The 20,389-nt window shown below is 45.3% G+C and overlaps 1 protein-coding gene across 2 annotated transcripts in view; it reads right to left on the bottom strand.

The window, feature by feature from the left end:
- Positions 1-20,389, bottom strand: part of BCAS3 (BCAS3 microtubule associated cell migration factor) — a 3,998,327-nt gene that overhangs the window by 3,178,141 nt on the left and 799,797 nt on the right. For both annotated transcript variants that reach the window (XM_086954924.1, XM_086954923.1), the window contains exon 10: positions 14,841-14,917. In XM_086954924.1, the coding sequence (XP_086811050.1) occupies positions 14,841-14,917 (77 nt within the window). The remainder of the gene's footprint in view (positions 1-14,840; positions 14,918-20,389) is intronic.

The raw sequence follows: 20,389 nt of genomic DNA, 5'->3' as shown, positions 1-20,389 counted from the left end.
GTAACTTCGGAATTTCGGTGCCCCAGCATAGCCTCACTATCCAAGGGTCCAGATCCACTGTCGTTTTCGACCTACCTTATCGGGTTCGCCCGAGAACACTAACTTTGCCTTTACTAGCTCCCATAGACTTTGGCCCGCATCCCGCGTGAGAGTGCACACTCTGCACCCGAGTCCCCTAGGCCTCCTACTAGTAATCTGAAGGTTCAGTAACGTAGTCCTAGCGATTCCAAAGCCTATTAGTACAGTACTTACCTGCTAGTAATTTCGCATTCCACTTCCATAGTATATGGTTTTCCGTGCCCCTCGGGCATTTGTGTAAATTGTGCAACTTAAAGTATTTTCGTAAGAGTTTTGTTGTGTGCTTAGTACCCTGTCCTCATAAAGAGTACAGGGCTGTTGTGATCTAAATAAATACACTGTTTATTTTCATAACACTTGTGTGGTGTCCTTTCACTTGGTGTTCAAGGGGTATATGTGATGGTATAACAGCTGGCTTAACACGCCCTCTAGAGTTTAGCCCGAAGACTGCTCGAATCCATGCTACTAGGATAGCTGGTCTATAAGGTTGACTTACAACCAATCACCATAAGGGTTGTTTGGACTGATACAAAGTGCTCACTAGAATAGTGAACATTATATATCAGGCCAACTTCTCACACCAGCCATATGCAAATCAGTCTTGACCCTGTGCCCAATGGGAATAGTCCAGCCCGAACTGCCAGGGCAGATCCTCCCTGGACTGGAAACAAGCATCCTAGGACCGTTTCGGGGTTTCACCCCACTTCAGCAATGATAGCTTGATTTCAGTGGCATGGTGAGCACGGGACTCTCATCTGAGCATACCCATCCCTCTCGTAGTGACAAATGAACTATTGATGGACAGAATACAGAACAATCTCATACATTCACCCCAGTACAGAGATCTGGGCCTAAATCCATCGTTTTTTGCTCACCATGCCATTCCTGTTTGGACCCAGCCATATGCAAATCAGTCTTGACCCTGCGCCCACAGCTCAACTTTTGTTGGGTATCATGGGGGGAGCCCCAAAGCCCCTATGGCCCGAGCCAGCCATTTTTAAAATTGTATGTGGGTACCTCGGTGCCCACACGAGGCACCTAAAACCTAGGCATTGTTTGGGTCACAGGCGGAGAACAAAAGTTCCTGCAGCTCGAACCGGTTCCCCAGCCAGCCCCATACTGGGTGCTGGCAGGAGCTGATCCGTTTCCTTTCCTCCTGCTCGGCAGGAGCCGCATTTTTTTCACTGCTCCCGCAGGGTGGGAGAAAACTTCTGTTCCCTGCCCAGGAGAGTGCGGGCAGGATATGCCGCACTCTCCTGGCCAAGGAACCACAGTGTCCCAAGGGCATGGCCTATCTCCTTTTATGTTACTGCTTCCTCAGAAATTGGATCTCTGGGCCTGAATAAGCTCGGGGAAAAGGGCTGTATGCTATCTCCCCTTAACAAGCACTTGTGCCGCCTCCCCACCCTCCTCCTCCCCCCCACCTCTCCCCCCGGGACCTGTCCCACATGGAGTTGTAATAGATTTTAAAAGCACAGAAGACTGCTTTTTTTCGATTTTGCCGTGGATTTGCAGGTCCACTGCAAATTTGCAACATTTTTGTAAAAAAGATGTTTTGGGCCCCGGGACAGGTTATCTCTACCCTTCCCCCTTATATATTTTTTTACTTTTCCTGAGTCCCGGGGCCAAAGATGGCTGCCGCCACATCTTGTTGATGTGGTGGTAGCCAAACATCTCATCTTGAGATCTATTGTATCGGATCCAGCAATATATCTATAAATTGTGAGCTTTAATTTCTCAAAAACTACTGACAAACTTACACCAAATCACAAAAAGTACAGTTTCTACACCAAGATCTAGCTATCTACCAAATTTGGTGTAATTCCGTTCAGCAGTTTTTGCGATATCACCTTTCCTTGGAAAAATGAAAGGGTAAAACCAGTTTTTGGACTCCCCCTCCCCTCTTTCTCTGCCCCACCCCGAAAATTTCCAGGAAGGAGCTGAGGTGGAAGAACTGTTTGGCGGGAGTTTTTGTGAAGATCCAGCAAATTGCACCAAAGTTATGGGCAAACCAAAAGATACAATCTTCACTATACCTACCCAGTGGTGTCTGCCGCTGGGTAATATATAAATATTATATATATATATATATATATATATATATATATATATATATATATATATATATATATATATATATATATATATATATATATATATATATATATATATATATATATGTATATTTAATTGCCTTAATGATGCAAAAAAGAAGCAGAGAACCCCTGGTAGTTCCCAAATTTAGGTGGAGAGCAGCTCTTGTATAGAGCACCCAACAATGCCAGCGATACTTTGAATTTACTCACCTCAAATGCCTGATCTTTAGGCAAAGTTTTTAAGAATAGGACTAGCACAGCTCCATTCATGTTGAGCTAGAAAGGGGCAAAGTCCTTCGTCATTTCACAGCTTTGCATGGATGGAACTGTGCTAATCCCATGCTTAAGGACTTTGCTGTAGAAATTAGATTTGAAGTGAGTAAATTCAGAGTGTCGCTCGTGTTGTAGGGTGAGAGATTTTGCCTGAGCTTTCTTACCACAATGTGAGTAGTGGAAGAAGGGAAAAGCATAGGCAAATATCCCTGACCGGTTCATCCATAGAGCATTGCCTTTGGATAGTGAGTGTGGGAACCTGTTGGCAAAGTTTGGGGACTTTTTCTAGTCAGGGGTTGAAAACGAGTCTATTTGTTTAAATACCCATTTGTGGAAGTATGGTTGCAGTATTTGGGGGTGGAGTTCCAACTTGTTTACTTGCTGCTGCATCCTGCTGAGGAGGTCTGCATCTTGATTGCTTGTCCCTTGTACATTTTCTGATAGATGAATGTTGTGATGTGTTGCTTAGCGCCAGATTGTTTGTTCTAGGTGCTATAACCGCAGAGTGTGTGTGTCCCCCTCCTTGATTTTGAAGATAGGACATAGTTGTCATGTTGTCCGTTCGGACCAGTACAACTTTGATTGGGTGAGTTAGGAATGCTTTCAATGCTAGGTAAACAGCAACTTAAAGCTCTAGGTAGTTGATGTGGAGACCCTGGTGTTTTGGATTCCATACACCATGAATTGTTAGATTCTGAAGATGGGCTCTCAATCCTGTCAGAGAAATACCCTTGGTGCGGTGGTGACTCGAAAGACAAACTGTAGGTATTTTCGATAGGCAGGATGAATTGGTATTTAAAAGTAGGCATCCTTGAGGTCTAATGCTGACATGGTTGCCTTTTTGTAACAGGGGTATTACTTCCTGCATGGTGACCAGGTGGGAGTGTTCCAAAAGAATGTAGTGATTTAGGTGTCCGAGTACTAAAATGGGTCTTAGTAACCCATCTTTTTGAAAATCAGAAAGTATAGCGAATATACTCTTGCTATTGATATTGTAATGGCTGTATTAATTAATTGTGTGTTTGTAATGCGCTAGAATCGACTCCCGAAGGAGTATCTCTGCGCAGTAGACCGCTGGGAAACCCGTCCTGGCTATCCCTGTGAGATGGTCCCTACTGGGTATCTCCAAGGTGAAACCAGGCATCCCCGGCGTATGTGGGGGGCCGTTGTGGAGATGAGGCAAGCTAATGCCCAGAGTTTGCGAGTGTGATCCCTGGTTAGAGTAGGCACTGAGGTGAGAATTATCGAGTCTGCTGACCCTGGTCCACGACCCTGCCGCGTTGGGAATTGAACCCTGGTCCCGGGCCGTCCTCTGCTCCCGGGTCTGCCGCCTCTAACCAGTGAGCCACACCACTCCATATGGTTCTTTTGAGCAGGAGAGCCCTTATTTACTGCTTGGCCAGAAGTTGTTGGTGTTTGGGAAGATTGTAACGTCCAAAACCCATTGATCTGTTGTAATGGTTTTCCATTGTGTGAGGAATTGCTGTAGACATCCCCCGACAGGTGTAAGAGGATAGGGGGAATAGTAAGTGAGTCATTGTTTGGAGGAAGTGTTTGCGGCACGGGTATTATTTCCTGGTCATCGGCCTCTGAGAATATTTGCTCTAAATTTGCCTTTGCAGACAGTTTTAGAGGTTAATGTTTGCCCTTGGTTTTTATACTGTGATGCAGAGGCGTCTGTTGATGCAGCCCTTGCGCCTTGCTTGAAATTTGGACCACAAAAGGATACACTAAATGAGGGTGACTGAAGGGCACCCATAGATTTTTTGGCATGCCCAGTTTAATTCTTTTGAGTGCTGCATCCACCTGTGGTCCGAAAAGGTGTTCCTTATCAAAGGTTAGATTAAGGAAAGCCAATTGGACCTCAGTTTACGACACAGAGCCAAGCATGTCTGCCCAAGAGGATGCTTGTGTTGATGCCTCTTGCTACTGTGTCAGCACAGTCTAGAGCGCATTTAATGGAATTGTTTGTTATAAGTTTGCGCTCTAACTAATTCATACCCCCGCTTTTTATGCTTCTCTAAGAGATATTGGAGGAGCCCTTCCATCTCTTCCTAGCGCGCTCTGTCATAACGTGCTAATAAGGCCTGGCTGCTAGCTATTCTGTTTGATTAGGTGACTGTGCTGCTACCTCTTTACCGGATGCATCAATTAATTTAGATTCTTTGTCTGGGGGAGGGTGCATCCCCTGTAGATTGCGAGTTTGCCCTTTTTCTTGCATTAGCAATTACTTATGACTCAGGCGTTCACTGACTTTTGATATACATGGGGTCAGATCGGCGCAGCCTTGTAATAATTGTTTAATTTAGGAGTTATAATTCTTGCCCTTTCAGGATCTTTAATGTGCATACATACAATCTAGCAAGTACCCAGAGCAAGCATCCCTTGGGCCTTAACAACGGTAGTGCGTTCTCAGGTGTGGATGCCCGTAATTATGCAGTCTGTCTTCTCAGCGCAATTGAGTCAATGAAGGAAAGCACTCATGTGGCAGCAAATCAATGATGTGTTTAATCTTCATATTCAGCAACTCCTCCCAAAATGTTTCGAAAGAACACCTTGATCACAGGTGGGCACTACTGAATTCACAACGTATTTAATGTGCTAACTGCTGGTAAAGTACAAGCATATCTAAAACACAAATTTTTATATGAATGCACAGAATGACATGGGCGCCATATTAAGAGTATGTTCACAAACAGCGTTTACCACTGATAATGTGCACATATCCTAAATCGGGACAGCCAACCAAATCAATCCCATCCTTAGTTCCACATGTCAGCATTGTAGATCATGACCCATACTCATGGAAAAAATGCTGAGGATTCATCACTCTAGGAATTTATCCTTATAGCATGGGGGTGTGGGCAATGTAGGCATCATCACAATAGTGACTGTTTCTATTTTCTATTTAGGGGGTTTTATAGAGCGCTTGGTGACGCACAGCGGCGTGTCCCCGCGCTAAGGAGCTAATACCTGCTGGAAATTACAAGTGCGGAAAGAACTACTGTGTAAATAAAGCAGTCTTCAGTTTGGCTCTAAAGATTGATTCTGAAGGTTCTAATCGCAGGGCCATAGGTAGTTTGTTCCATCTTGATGCTGCGAGGAACCTAAAAGATCTTCCACCCATCCGGGCTCTGGACACCTTAGGAATTGCCAGGAGTCCTGAGCCGGAAGATCTCAAGGATCGAGATGGCTCATAGGGTGTCAGCAATCCTTTCAAAGGGAGCGGAGATCTCCCGTTGATGATCCGGTGGCACGTGCACAGGGCTTTGAATACCACCCTGCTTCGGATCGGGAGCCAGTGCAGAGACCGAAGGGCCGCTGTGGATCCTGCTCTTCCGGGTAGTCTAAGCACTAATCTGGCAGCGGCATTCTGGAGAACCTGTAGACGGCTCAGATTCTTCTCCAGAGTTCCTAAGTAGAGAAGATTGCCGTAATCCATCTTTGACGTGACTAGTGAATGTACCAGGGTTTGGCGGGCTCTGATGGGTAAGAATTTTAATACCTTCCTGAGACTTTTGAGGGTCCCGAAGCATGATCCAACCACCTGATTGATCTGGGGGCCAAAGGTAAGGTCAGAGTCAAACCAGATACCCAAGTTCTTTGCTTTCTGGCAAGGGGTGGGTGCTGGACCTAAACACGGTGGCCACCACGCCGACGTCCACGCCGATCGGTCTCCCCCCACCACCAGCACCTCGGTCTTGCCTCCGTTGAGCTTGAGGCAGTTGGCGGACATCCAGGCCGCTAGGTCTTGCATGCAAGCTCTGAAGATGTCCGCCGAGGGGCCGGGCGCACGTGACAGGGAGATGACCAACTGCGTGTCGTCCGCATATGACACCATTCGAAGGCCGTAACTCTCTACTAAGGTAGCGATCGGGGCAACATAAAGATTAAAAAGGGTAGGGCTCAGGGATGAGCCCTGCGGCACCCCTTGATCCAAAGAGATGCGCTCAGAGTACTGGTCACCTTGCCTTACTTGGAAGCCTCGGCCTGCAAGAAATGAATAAATCCATTTCAGTGCTGCCCCTCTTACCCCACCTTTGCTCAGACACTGTAGCAAGATGGAATGTGCTACAGTGTCGAACGCCGCCCTTAGGTCCAGGAGGATTAAGGCCATGGTTTGTCCCTCATCAGCACCTTGCCTGAGGGTTTCGGTGGCCCTAAGAAGGGCAGACTCCGTGGAGTGACGAGGCCGAAACCCGAATTGCGTAGGATGAAGGAGGTTGTTTTCTTCCACAAATTTCATTAGCTGCTTATTTACCACCTTCTCCGCTACCTTAGAAAAATAAGGCAGCAAGGAGATGGGACGAAGGTTATCTAACTTCTCAAAGCTAATGTTGGGCTTCTTACGTAGGGGGAGCACCACGGCCTGTTTCCAGTCCTCTGGTATGGAGCTGGATAAGAAGGAGATATCTAACAAGTGTCTGATATAGGGTTCTAGTGTTTCCAGACTGTCTCCCAACCTTTTAGGGGAGGCGGGATCCCGAGGGGAGCCAGATTTAACAGATCTGCAAATTTTAATTAAATCCACCGGTGAAGGAGTGGTGAAATTAAGTAGCAGATTTTGGTCGGCTTCATCACTCAATAAATCTGCTGGCATTTCCGCTGCAGGAGGTATGTGGGGAAAAGCAGAGTAAATTTTGGACACTTTGTCCCCAAAGTAGTTCGCAATGCGGTTGCATGCTGCTACTGAGTGATCTTCCTCTAAGGTAGAGGTTATTGGGGTGGCCAGAGTTTTATATATGCTGAACAGTTCCCTAGCCGAGTTCTCTGCCTCGTGGATTCTGTCAGCATAATATGTGGCCTTCTCTATCCGGATCTTGTTGTGATAGGTGCGTCTCTTAGCAAGATAGGCCTCTTTCATCCGGTCGTCATATGCCACTCTCCACTGCCTTTCTGCACGTTTACAGTCCCTTTTGGCGCAACGCAGCGCCTCGCCAAACCAGGGAGCCGTTCTTTGACTTTGAACCCCTTTGGTAGGACGTCCCAATGGGGCTGTGCAGTCCAGAGCAGCAGTAATACGATCATTGAGCAACCTATTCGCTGTATTCACATCATTGCCTCCTGGGGGACCTTCCGCGGTGAGGGCCGTATTAAACTTTTGCAGGGAGAAGCTTGCCCACCTGCGCCGAGGATAGATGAGAGGGGTGGGGGCGTTAGCTTTATATTTTGGCAGGAAGATGGTAAATGGGACCAAGAAATGGTCTGTCCAAGGCAGGGGCACTGGGGGAGCAACTAAGACATCCTCCCAGTTAGCAAATATTGGGTCAAGCAAGTGCCCACGATTGTGTGTGGGAAGCAGCCCCTTTAGTTCCAGCTGTAGGGTGTGAAGTTCATCCCGGAACTCCACCGCTCCTTTATCTAAGGAGTCATCCAGATGTGTGTTTAAGTCTCCTAACAACAGAAACTTGTCCCTCCTGATCGCTGAATCAGTAACACACTCTAGAAGGTTGCCTTTGAATCTGGACATAGGTCCTGGAGAGCGATAAACTAGCAGACCCTTGATCGTCGTGCTCCCATCGATGTTTATGCTGAAAACACCTGCCTCGCAATCTGCCAAATTGACTCGTTCGAGTTTGCAGGCCCATTGTTGTTTAAAGGCGATCGCAATTCCCCCTCCTCTTCCTACTGGTCTGTCCAGGCGCACCATTTGATAGTCGTCTGGTAAGGCCTGGACAACATCAGGATCAGAATTGGCATCTAGCCAAGTTTCAGTGATGAACAGCAGATCGGGATGTTTGTAACCTGTAGACATGCATTATATATATAAATGTCTGACTTGGAATGTGGAAAGCAAGACAATTAGGACGAAAAAACAGTGTAAACATAGTGCGTCTCCAGACGACACTTTTTTTGCGGGCTGACTTAGATGCACCGTTTTCACACCAGTTAGTCCTCCTTGGCTAAAGGCACACTAGTGTGGATGGCTCCTGGATTCTTTCGATTTGTGACAATCCCATACTCACCCGGATGATTGCTTTATACTGATTCACGGTATGCTCAAAGGGGTCCTGAGGACTTTTACAAGTATATACACACATAACGTGGAGCAGGCCCAGTTCTTGGAATCCCGGACTCCCCTGTTGGTACACTATCGGGAGCAACAGGGGACCTTGGAAGATCACAATATGGTGTTAAATTGCAACTTAGATAGATCCTTCCCCACACACACTTGGGCACATACAGTCAATCAACATTAACTTTGTACTTTTTAAGCATAGGTCAAACATAAGCAGTTGATTGATAGCTGGAGACGTGCATTAAAGTTGCTTGTGGGGTCCGGGGGACCGTGAACTCGGACACTGCTCAGGGCTGGGGGACCGAGTTGGATGGATTATGCCAGAAGTATGTGGATTTATTTGACAGATTGAGAAGAGTGGATTATAAGGCCTATGTAGCACGGCGTCACAATAAGGGAGATAAGTCCAGCAGGTAGTTGGCGTGGTTATGCAGATCGGCTAGGAAGCAGAAGTCATTATGTGCATATGCTCAGAGTATGGGGAGATACTGAACTTGCAATCCGAGATCAATTCAGCTTTTCTTTGGTATTACCGTAGGTTGTATTTTTGTCCTGCCCTTGCAAATCCAGCTAAAGTATCGGAGTACCTAGACTCAGTATAACCAAGCAATAGAACTGGATCAGCCACTGTGGGCTGACGAAACTGGGGAGGCTAGACACCAATTAGCATCAGCAAAATGCCTGGTTTAAATGGGAACCCCACTGAATTTATACTACATATAAGGCAACATTGGTGCCCACACTGTTTAAAATGTATACAGAGGCATTTAACACTGGCCTATTGCCACAATCTGCCAGAGAATCCTTGTTGGTAGTGATGCTGAGGCCAGACAGAGATCCACCCAGTATGAATTCCTATAGACCATTTTAGTTGTTGTACACTGAAAACAAGACGGTGGGGAAATTCTTGAGAAATAGATTGATGCATGTGGTGGGGTTGTTTCTACACCCAACTCCCATCTAAATCTTTATTGCCTTTTCTATGTGATAAATGGGGCACAAGGCAGGGATGTCTCTTTTCATTGGCTATGGAACCTTGGGCTGTCTTGCTACGAACTAGAGCCTGTGAGTGGGGTGTCCAACTTCCTGGGGGGGGGCTCACATCGTCTCACTTTATGCTCATGATGCATTGCTGCTATTTCTGCGTGCCCTCATTTAGAATATCTTAGCTGTGACGCTAATGTTGTCAGAGTTCACACAACATTTCTGGTCTTAACATCAATTAGGAAAAAATCTTGTTTTTTTCCTCTCAGGCATGCGCTTCCCCTGGATGAATGTGGTAGACTAGATGCTACACGTCAATGGGAGCCTGAATTGTTTAAATACCTGGTGATTCCCATGTATAGCAAAAATGACAACTTGTTTGTAGGGAATTTAGGCAGGGCCTTATCAGCAATCAGACAATCACTGTAGTATGGGACAGATTTGCCTCTATCTTCGATGGGTTGCAACATCTAACATGTTGGTGTTGCATCGACTGCTATATCATTTTGTGCCTCTGCCCTTGAAGATCCTGGCTGAGCTCTTTATGGAGCTTTGGTCGCTTCTCAGCTTGTTGATTTGAAGTTCTAATAGGTTCAGGCTGGCGCAGGAGAAAGCTATTCGACAGTGTTGGGTGGGCATGGGTGCCCCAAATTACGAAACCTGCTACCTAGCAACGCAGCTGCAGTGGCCCATGTGCTGGTTGGGTGAAAATGATTTGCCATCACACAAATCTAGTGATCCTGAGCCCAGGACCACAGTCCCAGAGCCTATCTGCAGAGAAGATATGACCCTACTCTCCCTTGCTTGTTGATGTACCACATTGCGGAAGTATTGTCCATCAAGACTTGTACTGACTGATCGTGGAGGCAAGGAAGAAAGGCCTTGAGAGCCAGATGTATCACCTGCAAATCAAACAGATTGACGTGGAACAACTGTTCCTCTGGAGACCAGCGTTCTTTGACCTTCAGATCCCCAGATTAGCTCCCCACCCTAAGATGGAGGCATCCAATATAATTGTAGACACTGGAGGACGATGAAATGGGTTCCCTTGTGAGAGATTACCGGACACACTCCTCCATTGCAGATCCTTGCCGTATCTTTGGATTCTTTACAGTTGCCTGGAGATCCCGGTTGTGTTGTAAACAATGCCTGCAGCAGCACTACTCGAGGGCCCTCATGTGCAAGCATGCATGGTAGACCAACAGAATATAGAAGCTAACAGACCTAACCGGTGCAAAACCTTCAGGATCGGAATCATTGCTCCCTTCTGAAACATCGGAGGGAAGGCTCGACTCACCGTAGTGTCCTGTACTTCCCCTATCAACAAGAGGGCTCGAGGTGAGATTTGGGTTTGTTGTTGGAAAAACCCAGGTTGAACAACCACGGAGTTGTCTACCACAAGTTATGGAACATCAACTCCAGAGATTCGACTTTGATGAGCCAATTGTCCAGGTGAGGGAATACTGATCCCCCAACAATCTGAGATGAGCTGCAACAACTGCCATCCCCTTCATGAACACTCTGGTGCGTAGGTAAGTCCAAATGGAAAGACCGCAAACTGATAAGTGTTGAGACCCCATAGTGAAAACCAGATACTGCCTGTGCGACTGTCAGATAGGTTGTGAAAATGGGCATCCTGCAAGTCGATTGAAACCATCCAGTCCTCTTTCTCCAGTGCAAGAAGCATCTTAGCTAAGGTCAGCATCTTGAACTTTTGCTGCTTGAGAAACTTGTTCGAAATCCAACGGTCTAGGATTGGATGCATACATCCGTCTTTCTTGGGAATAGGGACATAACGTGAATAACATCACTGACCCTGTTCCTGCTCTGGAAACAACTCCACTGCACCCTTTTGAAGCATGGATTGAACAGCCTGTTGGAGGACCTGCAGATGGTCTACAGAAATGAAATTTATTTGCAGTGGAAAGGGAGGGGTATATTCTGGAAGAGTAGGGTGTTCCCCATGTTCTAGAATATCTAACAACCACATATCTGATGTTATGGACCTCCACAGTTGTAGAAACGGGAACACCTGTCATCCCAAAGGTAAAGCATGGTCTAAGATGGGAAAACTAGGGCTTCTTTACCGCGATGGTGGCAGAAGATGAGGATGAAGAGAAAGATGGGGGAAGGGGAGCAGATCACTGTTTACCCCTCCCATGCCCCGATAACTTCTATAAAAGGGGTTGGCTGGCTGTTGTTTGCTGCTGCTAATGATACTGTTGTCACCCACAAAAAGAAAAGCTGCTGGCAAAGCCCCTAAACTTTCTAAACTGCCTATAATGCTTGCGCTGGGACTGAAGACACAGGGAGTGAGCCATTCCTTTATTTTCTTTAAACCTCTCCAAAGCAGAATCAGCTTTTGCACCAAAAAGTCCATCAAGGCATTCTGCACATTGGGAGAATCCAGAGCCTGCCAACCAAGCATGCCTTCTGGTAGTTATCAACGTGCCCATTGCTCTTGGCACGGAGTCGGCAGTGTCTAGAGCCAACTGGATGACATGATGGGACGCAGCCTGTCTATCATTCAGAAGTTCAGAAAAGTTTCCCTTTACATTCTCTGGTAGCTTTGGAACCAGAGCTTTAGCAAAGTCCAGTAGAGCATGAATGTAGCGTCACAACAAGCAGGTTGTGTTTGCGGACTTTATTGCCATGCTGCCAGAGGAAAACACTTTTGTTGCCGAATGCTCCATCGTGTTAGACTCCCTATCTGCTGGGGATGAAGGAAAAGACCTAGGTGTAAGTTCTGAAGTACATGAAGCTTGTACGAACAAACTCTTAGGTGAAGGGTAAGAGGACAAAAGTAGCGGGTGTTCCAGATCCAGCTTATATCTCCTAGAAATCGCAGAGGGTGACGGGTTTCTGCCAAGTCTCTAAAGTTGATTTATTCAACGCCTACTGGAAAGTTCAATAAATGGATGAGCAAGTCCAACATGTCAGTAGCCTTTATAATGACTGAATGGTAAGATATATCTTCCGGTGGAAAAATGCCTTCTGGTGACAATAACGCCGGGGATGGGTCTAAACCACTTGCCTCCACTAAACCCTCAAAGTCTGAATCCAGAGACACACTCTCTCCCTCTTCCAGTCCTGGAGACCCTTTATCACCAAAACATTACTGCTCCTCCTCAATAAGTCGCTGAGCCTCTCTTTGAGATCTATGCCTTGACTTCAGTAACGACGTCGGTGATGCTAGCATTTGGGGATACTGACTTTGGCGATTCGTCTCTTGAAAAGCGATGTCGGGAACCATGACAGCACTTCTTTTCGTGCTTCCTTCTCGATTACTTCAAGGAATGGGGAGATAGTGACTTCAAATGAGGACGAGATTTCTGCCCCCCTCTGGTATGTCTCGCTTTGGCCATGAAGAGCTTTGCCTCTCTTTCTTTGGGGTTCATCTTCTGGCATGATGAACAAGCGCCCTGGTCTGAAATCAAGCACCAAAAATAAATATCATGAGGGTCAGTTTTAGACATCTGACCCTCACACACTTTACAAGCCTTGAACTCAGACTTCCTAGGTTGAGACATTTTTTCTGAAACAATGTTGCGATTTCAGGAAAAAACATTGAAAGACTTACAATATTCCCTAATGGATATGCTAACAGAAAACAGTTACACATCAAAGGTGCGTAAAAAAAGGTAAGCACACCAATGAGGACTTTTTATGTGACATCACACAAGGTCACGTGTGGAGTTGTGAATACTCCTACGCCCTTGTAGACGTGGGAGAGTTTTCAAGAAAGTTTCAGTGGAATGCTGGCGCATGGGAGTATTCAAAAGGTGAGGAATACACAGGTATATGTATCCATCAGAAGGAAAAGTTTACTTCTGAAAAGCAAACAATTATCACACTGTTAATCACATTTAGTCCTTCTTTCTAGATGGAAAGCAAACTGCAACTCGAAAACCACATCTGTGGAAGCATGGTTTGCATATTAAAACCAGACCTACTGGCTTTGCAAATGCTTGTTTGATCTCCAGCAGATTTGAGTCTGCATAGCAAAGGGGCTTCCGGATGAGCAAGCACATGTTTTTAATCAATTAAAGTATCAATGATATACAGTTGGCTGCAGTTCAACGAAAAAAAATATGTCATTGTGGTAGATCCCAAATCTGCCCGGCCTAATTCCTTGATTACCTGCGACCTCAAGTTCCTCCAGCACAGATGAAAAATGTTCAGTCCTAAACTTGTTTTTTTTTACCACGAGCTAAACTTGAGCCTGTAAATCATAACAGTTAGATTTCTCTTTTTCCTGATCACTAGCCATTACCACATCCTTCTAGTCATCACTGCTTCCAACACTGCAATAGTGGTGGCACCCTCATTTTTCGAAACTGAGCTATGCAAAAAAGTCTTGTATGCCAACTTTCCTTACATCTCCAGCCGGCATGCTGCAGGAAGTACAAAATGCTGCCATATGTACGTATGCATGTGTCGTTTGTATAGCATGACTGTTGCTGAAAGGAAACAGAGCATTGTACAGTCAACGTGACAGTAGACGAGTAATTGCAGGGGTAGATGGGTTCAGAGAACAGAGATGGACAGTTACAGCGTTGTGAGAATGTTATTTAAATAAATATGCATTCAGCTCTTTTCCAAATAGGGGCAGGGGTCTGCTGGTCCTAAAGAATAAAGGAATATTGTTCCGGAGCATAGATGGAGAAGGCCTGCTGCCTTGTTTTTTGTCTCTCTTTCATTTCCAGGTTGGTGGTGTCTTGGCTGTGACCACAGGATAAACTTGCACCTCATGTTTGACCTGAAGAAACTAGTCAATTCCCGAGTGGCAATCACAACCCGGTTCTTGCCCCTATTAATACTATGGCATGGTATATGTCTATCCTTCTAACAAAATCTTCATAACTGCTCCACCTACAATTTACAACTAACATTCCTAAGGTGCCTGTGGCTCTAGCGGTCCAGCACTCACTCCTTAGCTCTCAGCCAGCAACAAATGTCTTCTGTTCTAGCCTTACCAAGGCACCATCTCGGATATGAGCCAAGATGCTGTTCACTTTGCGCTATTAAAATTACTGCACCCTCTTATTCGTCTACCCAACAGAAACTTGTAGGGCTGTGGATCTTAGTGTAGAAATAAACTGAAGCCTGTTATGCACCCCATTTAAGCAGATGCATAGATAAACATTTCCCCATGCCTCAAATCAGACGCTCAACAGCATTCAGCAACAACTGCATATGCCTGATTAAACATTGGGAGTCGGCACTTCGACTTCAATATTCCTTTATTGCCTCTGCTGCCTAAAAGATAAGGTAGCCCGATGGCAAACATCCATCAAGTTTGCTGAGGGTCCAAGGAGCCAACAGTCACCACAACCAGTTCGGCTACAGAACTCCAGACGACGAGCTGCAGGGGGCGGGACAGTTCTTACCTTGTTCTCAGCATATGCAAGCCATCGGCTTCCCAGCGCAATAGGATTTAGATTTGGCCCTGGACACGGGTAACAGCCTGCAAATATTCAGAAAGAAGCAGTTAAAAATCTCTTAATGGTTTCCTTCAAAAGAAATGCGCTTGATGCCAAGAAGACAACATTCTAAACTAAGAGCTTTCAAATGTTAACATCAATCTTCAAATGCTTACATTTTTTTTAAAGCTGAGATAAGGCTTGTCCATTCTATTAACAGTTAATGAAGTGTAAGGAGTATTTTCCCTTACAGTGTGTAGTTTTTGAGACTTAATTTGAAATCACTTTTGTTTGGCTAACATGCTTGCACCCTTCGGGGCCCTGCCACTCGAACAAAAGGGATATTACGGCTCTTTCACTGAAGCCTCCTTGTATACTTTGGACCCACACATGCATGCCCTATCTGCGAGTAGCTTATCCCGTGGATTACAGGAATCACCTTCACTAGGCTTGTGATAATACTATAAATCTCCATCAACTGGCAAAGGAAAGCTTGCAGCTTGTGCTAAAAGAAAGTCCATGGCGTGACTGCATGCATATTGGAATCACGGCCAGAAAATATTTTCCTGTTGAAAAACCATTGGAGTCCAAATTATCTAGATAGAACAGTTACTGCATCCAAGAAAACAGCTATCAGCGTTGTAAGACAATTACACATTGATCCAAATAAACACGCCATGAGAAACATTAACAACACATTCAGATCCCACTGAAGAACAATGGAAGGAGTAGGAGGAAACAAGTAAAGCAAACCTTTCAGAAAACAAACTACATGTAGCGATTTAAATACAGAAGACTGGTCAGAGAGGCCGAAAGCACTGTTGGGTAAGAGACCACGTGAAGCATAGAACGTCAGAAAGGCGGAACTGGAAAGGATTCACACCTTTGTACTACTCTGTGGTTCCTAGCAGACACTATGACATCTGTCACTTCTGAGGGAAAACACAAGGCATCTAACTTCCACCACTCAATCTCCACCCTGCAGCTGCAGAACTAGAGGACTGGGGAGGAGGACCCGACCACACTGCTTCACAACCATACTTTCCCTATGCAGGAGTAGAAGAAGAGCATAGAAAGTTGAGTTCCACCAATTTGGCATAACAAATATTCATTGCCTTAGCTGGGGCAATAAAGATCTACTGTGCTTGATATAGTTGCACCTTCTGGAGGACCCTGGATGGAATCAGAATCGGCAGAAATGTGTAGAGCAGACCCGGAGACCATTCGAATCTGAAGGCACCCAGCCTGGTAAAAGTTTGAAGGAAACTGCGCGGTACAAAACAGAGCAGAGGTTTTTTTCAGGGCCGTGGCGAAGAGATCAATGCATGCAAACCCCAACTTGGAGGTCACGGTCCTGTAAGGAGCAACATTTTGAGGCGATCCTCAAAAGGGGCCGCAACTGAGAAGATGCCACGTAACACCTGCCAACACAGGGACTACGACCTCCAGCATCGCCTTTTCTATTCATCCAGTGGAAGGTGGTTGGGTTTGTCCAACAGAACCTGAATGGTGCTCACCCAATAGGAAAGGATGAAGATTTTCAGAGTAAGGCAGACTGCCCACACAGCCAACACATTTATGAGCAGCCCTCAACCTGATGGGGACCACGGACTCCTTGTGGTGTTGTGTAGATGAACGACACAGCCCAGCAGGGAGGCATTCGTAACCACAATCAGCCTGTAACTGTGGAGGGCTGAACGGCTGACTCACCAAAATATTGTGTAGGCATACTGTCCAGCACACATTTTGGAAGAAAATAATCTTATAAATTAACCAGAGCTGAAAGAATACCCCATGCTAGAGCCACTCTTTCCTCAAGCACCACTGAAGAGCTCTAATCCGCCATGTGGCATGTAACACCAACAGGATGCAAAAGATCATGAAGCCAGAAATAGGACTTGCAGAATCAAGATCGATCCCTAAGCCACAAACACTGAAATCATAACCCAAACATCTGCAATCCTCTGAGGAGGTTATTCATTAATACAGGTCATGTCCAACACTGCACCTAAGAAGAACAACCTCTTTGTAGAAACAAGATCAGACTTCTGGCATTGATGGTAAAGTGCAACTTGTGCAGGAGTGTTATGGTGCAATGAAGATGTTTGGTGAGCAGCGCATTGGAGTCCATCTTAACCATTATAAATCAATGAGAGAGGGAAAGAAACGAGTACACTCTCGGTCCCCCTGTTAGACTAATATAAACAACGGAAGAGTGTAAATTCATAAAGACAAAAGCCAAAAAGCATGGAAGAGAGTGTGCAAATCAATTGGATTTGTATAGAAGGCCCTCACTCACCACCCTTGTTGGTGACATGCTTCATCAAAGGGTCCCACCGGGTGAAGCCGAATGCCTCCCCGGTGTGCTACAACACCAGATTTACGGCGGAGCTGGTTATTTTGTGAAGGTAGTGGTGAGTGTGGTGAATATTAAAAACGACCAGATTGTGTCTCAAAAATGTTTTATTCGGTAGTCAATCTGACATATTAAAATTATGTGTAGGGAAATTTACCAAATAAATTGTTTGGCTATTTCCACTAGAGTGGGGTCAACATGTTTCTGCCCTTGTTGTGTGATTTACTGGGCATTCGTGAGGACCATGGCAAAGTGTACCTCAGCAGTATGGGCACGCTAAGGCCCACCCTGACCTGAGGACGTGAAAGTTAAAAAGGTTGTGAAAAATTGTGTAAACAAACCAACATGGGTAGCCTCTATGTTAGAGGTACCCGTTGGATCTGTGGATACAAAATTAACAGACAAGCATATAAAACACAAAACATACAATGAGGAAAATCAGAATGCTACTGTAAGGATATTTTACAGTGGCGGCGTTATTAGTAGAGTAGGCGTGATCACGAAATGTTCCATGAAGCATGTACCACGACTAGTCGCCACTTCTTCGGCTAATAAAGCCGCCACTGTAAAATATCATTACAGTAGCATTCTGGTTTTCCTCTTTGAGGCTTTTAACCAGAGCACTTCCTTTGAGCATGGTTTATTTATGATTATAATGCCTAAAACCAACGCACTAATTGTGTGTTTTGTGTTTTATATGTTTGTCTGTTAATTTTGTATCCACAGATCCAACGGGCACATCTAACATAGAGGCTACAGCCACAAACCTGTTGGCTTGTTTACACAATTTTTCACAACCTTTTTAACTTTCACGTCCTCAGGTCAGGGTGGGCCTTAGCGTGCCCATACCGCCGAGGTACACTTTGCCATGGTCCTGACGAATGCCCAGTAAATCAAACAACAAGGGCAGAAACATGTTGACCCCACTCTAAGTGGAAATAGCCAAACAATTTTTTTGGTAAATTTCCCTACACATAATTTTAATATGTCAGATTGACTACTGAATAAAACATTTTTGAGACACAATCTGGTCGTTTTTAATATTCACCACACTCACCACTACCTTCACAAAATAACCAGCTCCGCAGTAAATCTGGTTTTGTAGCACACCGGGGAAGCATTCGGCTTCACCCGGTAGCACCCCATGATGAAGCATGTCACCAACCAGGGTGGTGAGTGAGGGGCTTCCTTACAAATCCAATTGATTTGCACACTCTGTTCCATGCTTTTTGGCTTTTGTCCATCTTAACCAGCCTGTCAACAAGTATAGGGATACTTCCTGACCTCTACAGGGAAGCCGCAACCACCACCATCACCTTGGTAAACATATTCAGTGTGGTTTTCCGGCTACATGGTTCAACAGTGAACTGATACTTCTGTGACCCCACAGTGAACCTCAAGTAGAAAATAAAAGCAGGTAGGATTGGTAGATGAAAGTAGGTGCCATGATGGTCTACGGCCAACTGCCAATCCTTTACATTGAGTGCAATAGGCACTTTATTCCAGGACCACATTGTAAACTTGTCCAGACATATAAAAAGATTCAAAAGTGGCCCAGCCTCCATCCTTACTATTGATCTCAAGGTGAATGGCATAAAGTGTTGTGACACCTTTCCCCAAGAAAACCACCTGTTTTAGTCCCTTTGTTCAGCAGGGCAAGAACAAGGTTGAGGGATACTTCAAGGAGCACATCCTGGTCGCATGACATCAATTGGAGAGAAAGACAGGAAGGGTAAGGCGTAGTCCTTGTGGAGAAGATGGATGACCCAGTGATAGGTTATGATTATCTGCCAACTAGTAGGATAATGGGAAACTGTCTGTCTCCTCATCTACCAGAAGCTGGTGGAATAAGGGAAAAGGAAGTCAAAGAGGTTTTGAGGCAATGGAGACATTAGAAGATGGCTGTTACCCAAACTACTGCTACTGGTGAGGGCGTTCTCTAGTGCCACACCTGCGCCCAGGTGAGTGGTATATATGCTAGGATCTTCGGATCATATGCAACATAGAGTTACGTTCTTCTGACTCTTAGTATGAAGGGGCTGTAGGAAAGGCATAGGTTTAGATTAGCAGAAAGGGCTTGAGCCACCAGGCTCATGAGAGAAAGGTGAAACAGCAACTACTTTGGATATAAAGGTCCTAGTCTCACAGTTGGTGAGTTTTCACATTTTAAATTAAATCATGTTTTATTGGGGTTTACTATTCATAGTAAACAGAGTCCTTCTACTGAATACATACTAAAGAGAAAGTTCCTAATAACATCAGACAGGTAGGCAACATAACAAAAAATCTACATCTACAAGACATTAGTGTTACAAGCAACAGAGTGACGTATATAAACTTTGGGGAAACATTCGACTGAGTCCATAACTAGATGTCTGTATTAAGGTAAGCATACTTTAAGGCAAACTGGGTGAGGAGGAGGAAAGGGGAACCTCTGGTGGACTGACGAGAGGTTGAGTATACTGAATGAAGGGGTGGGCTAGTGGGCTGTTTGTTAAGAGAAGGGAAAAATAGGTCCTGCTGAGGTGCCTGCCAGGAGAGAGAAGAGTCCCAATTGTGTGCAATTGGCAAGGGATGAGGGCCTGCGAGATATTTGGTGAGAGGACTTTCTATTTCGGACATTGGTATGTAGAGGGAGAAGGGGTAACATAAGAAGGAGTTCCTGAAGGTGAGGTGGGCCCACTGCGTTTGATAATTCAAAAACTAATCTTTCCCAGTTGTGAGCCTTCGATTGATGGCGAAGCCACTTAGCCTCTTCCCTGCGGCAAGCCAACCCCTTTTTGCCTTGGCCCACAGCTTTAGGGCCCGTATCAATCCATGCTCCACTAGATGGAGGCAATGGGATTTTCTATATTATAGTAACTATACGTTTTGCAAGGGATAGGGCTAAATCGGTTTCTGTATAGATTTACAGAAAATTGGCAAAATCAGAACCTTGCTGGAATTTAAATCGTGACATAACATGAGCCCTGGAATAATCAGAGAAGCTATTACCAGAACTTTTATAAAATAATTTGTCACCTCCGTGAGTGGCAGCAATTGGAACAAGTGAATTTATTTTACAAGACAATTACATTTCGGAAGCATCCTGTCCGGAGCCAAATAGATATTTTATAAAATTCCACACCCCTGGCACTGGCTGCTGAGTTTATATAACCAC

Source organism: Lissotriton vulgaris, chromosome 2_1 (genome assembly GCF_964263255.1).
Source record: "Lissotriton vulgaris chromosome 2_1, aLisVul1.2, whole genome shotgun sequence".
NCBI lineage: Eukaryota > Metazoa > Chordata > Amphibia > Caudata > Salamandridae > Lissotriton > Lissotriton vulgaris.
Note: the sequence above shows the minus strand (reverse complement) of the source record. Positions and strands in the feature narration are given on the sequence as shown.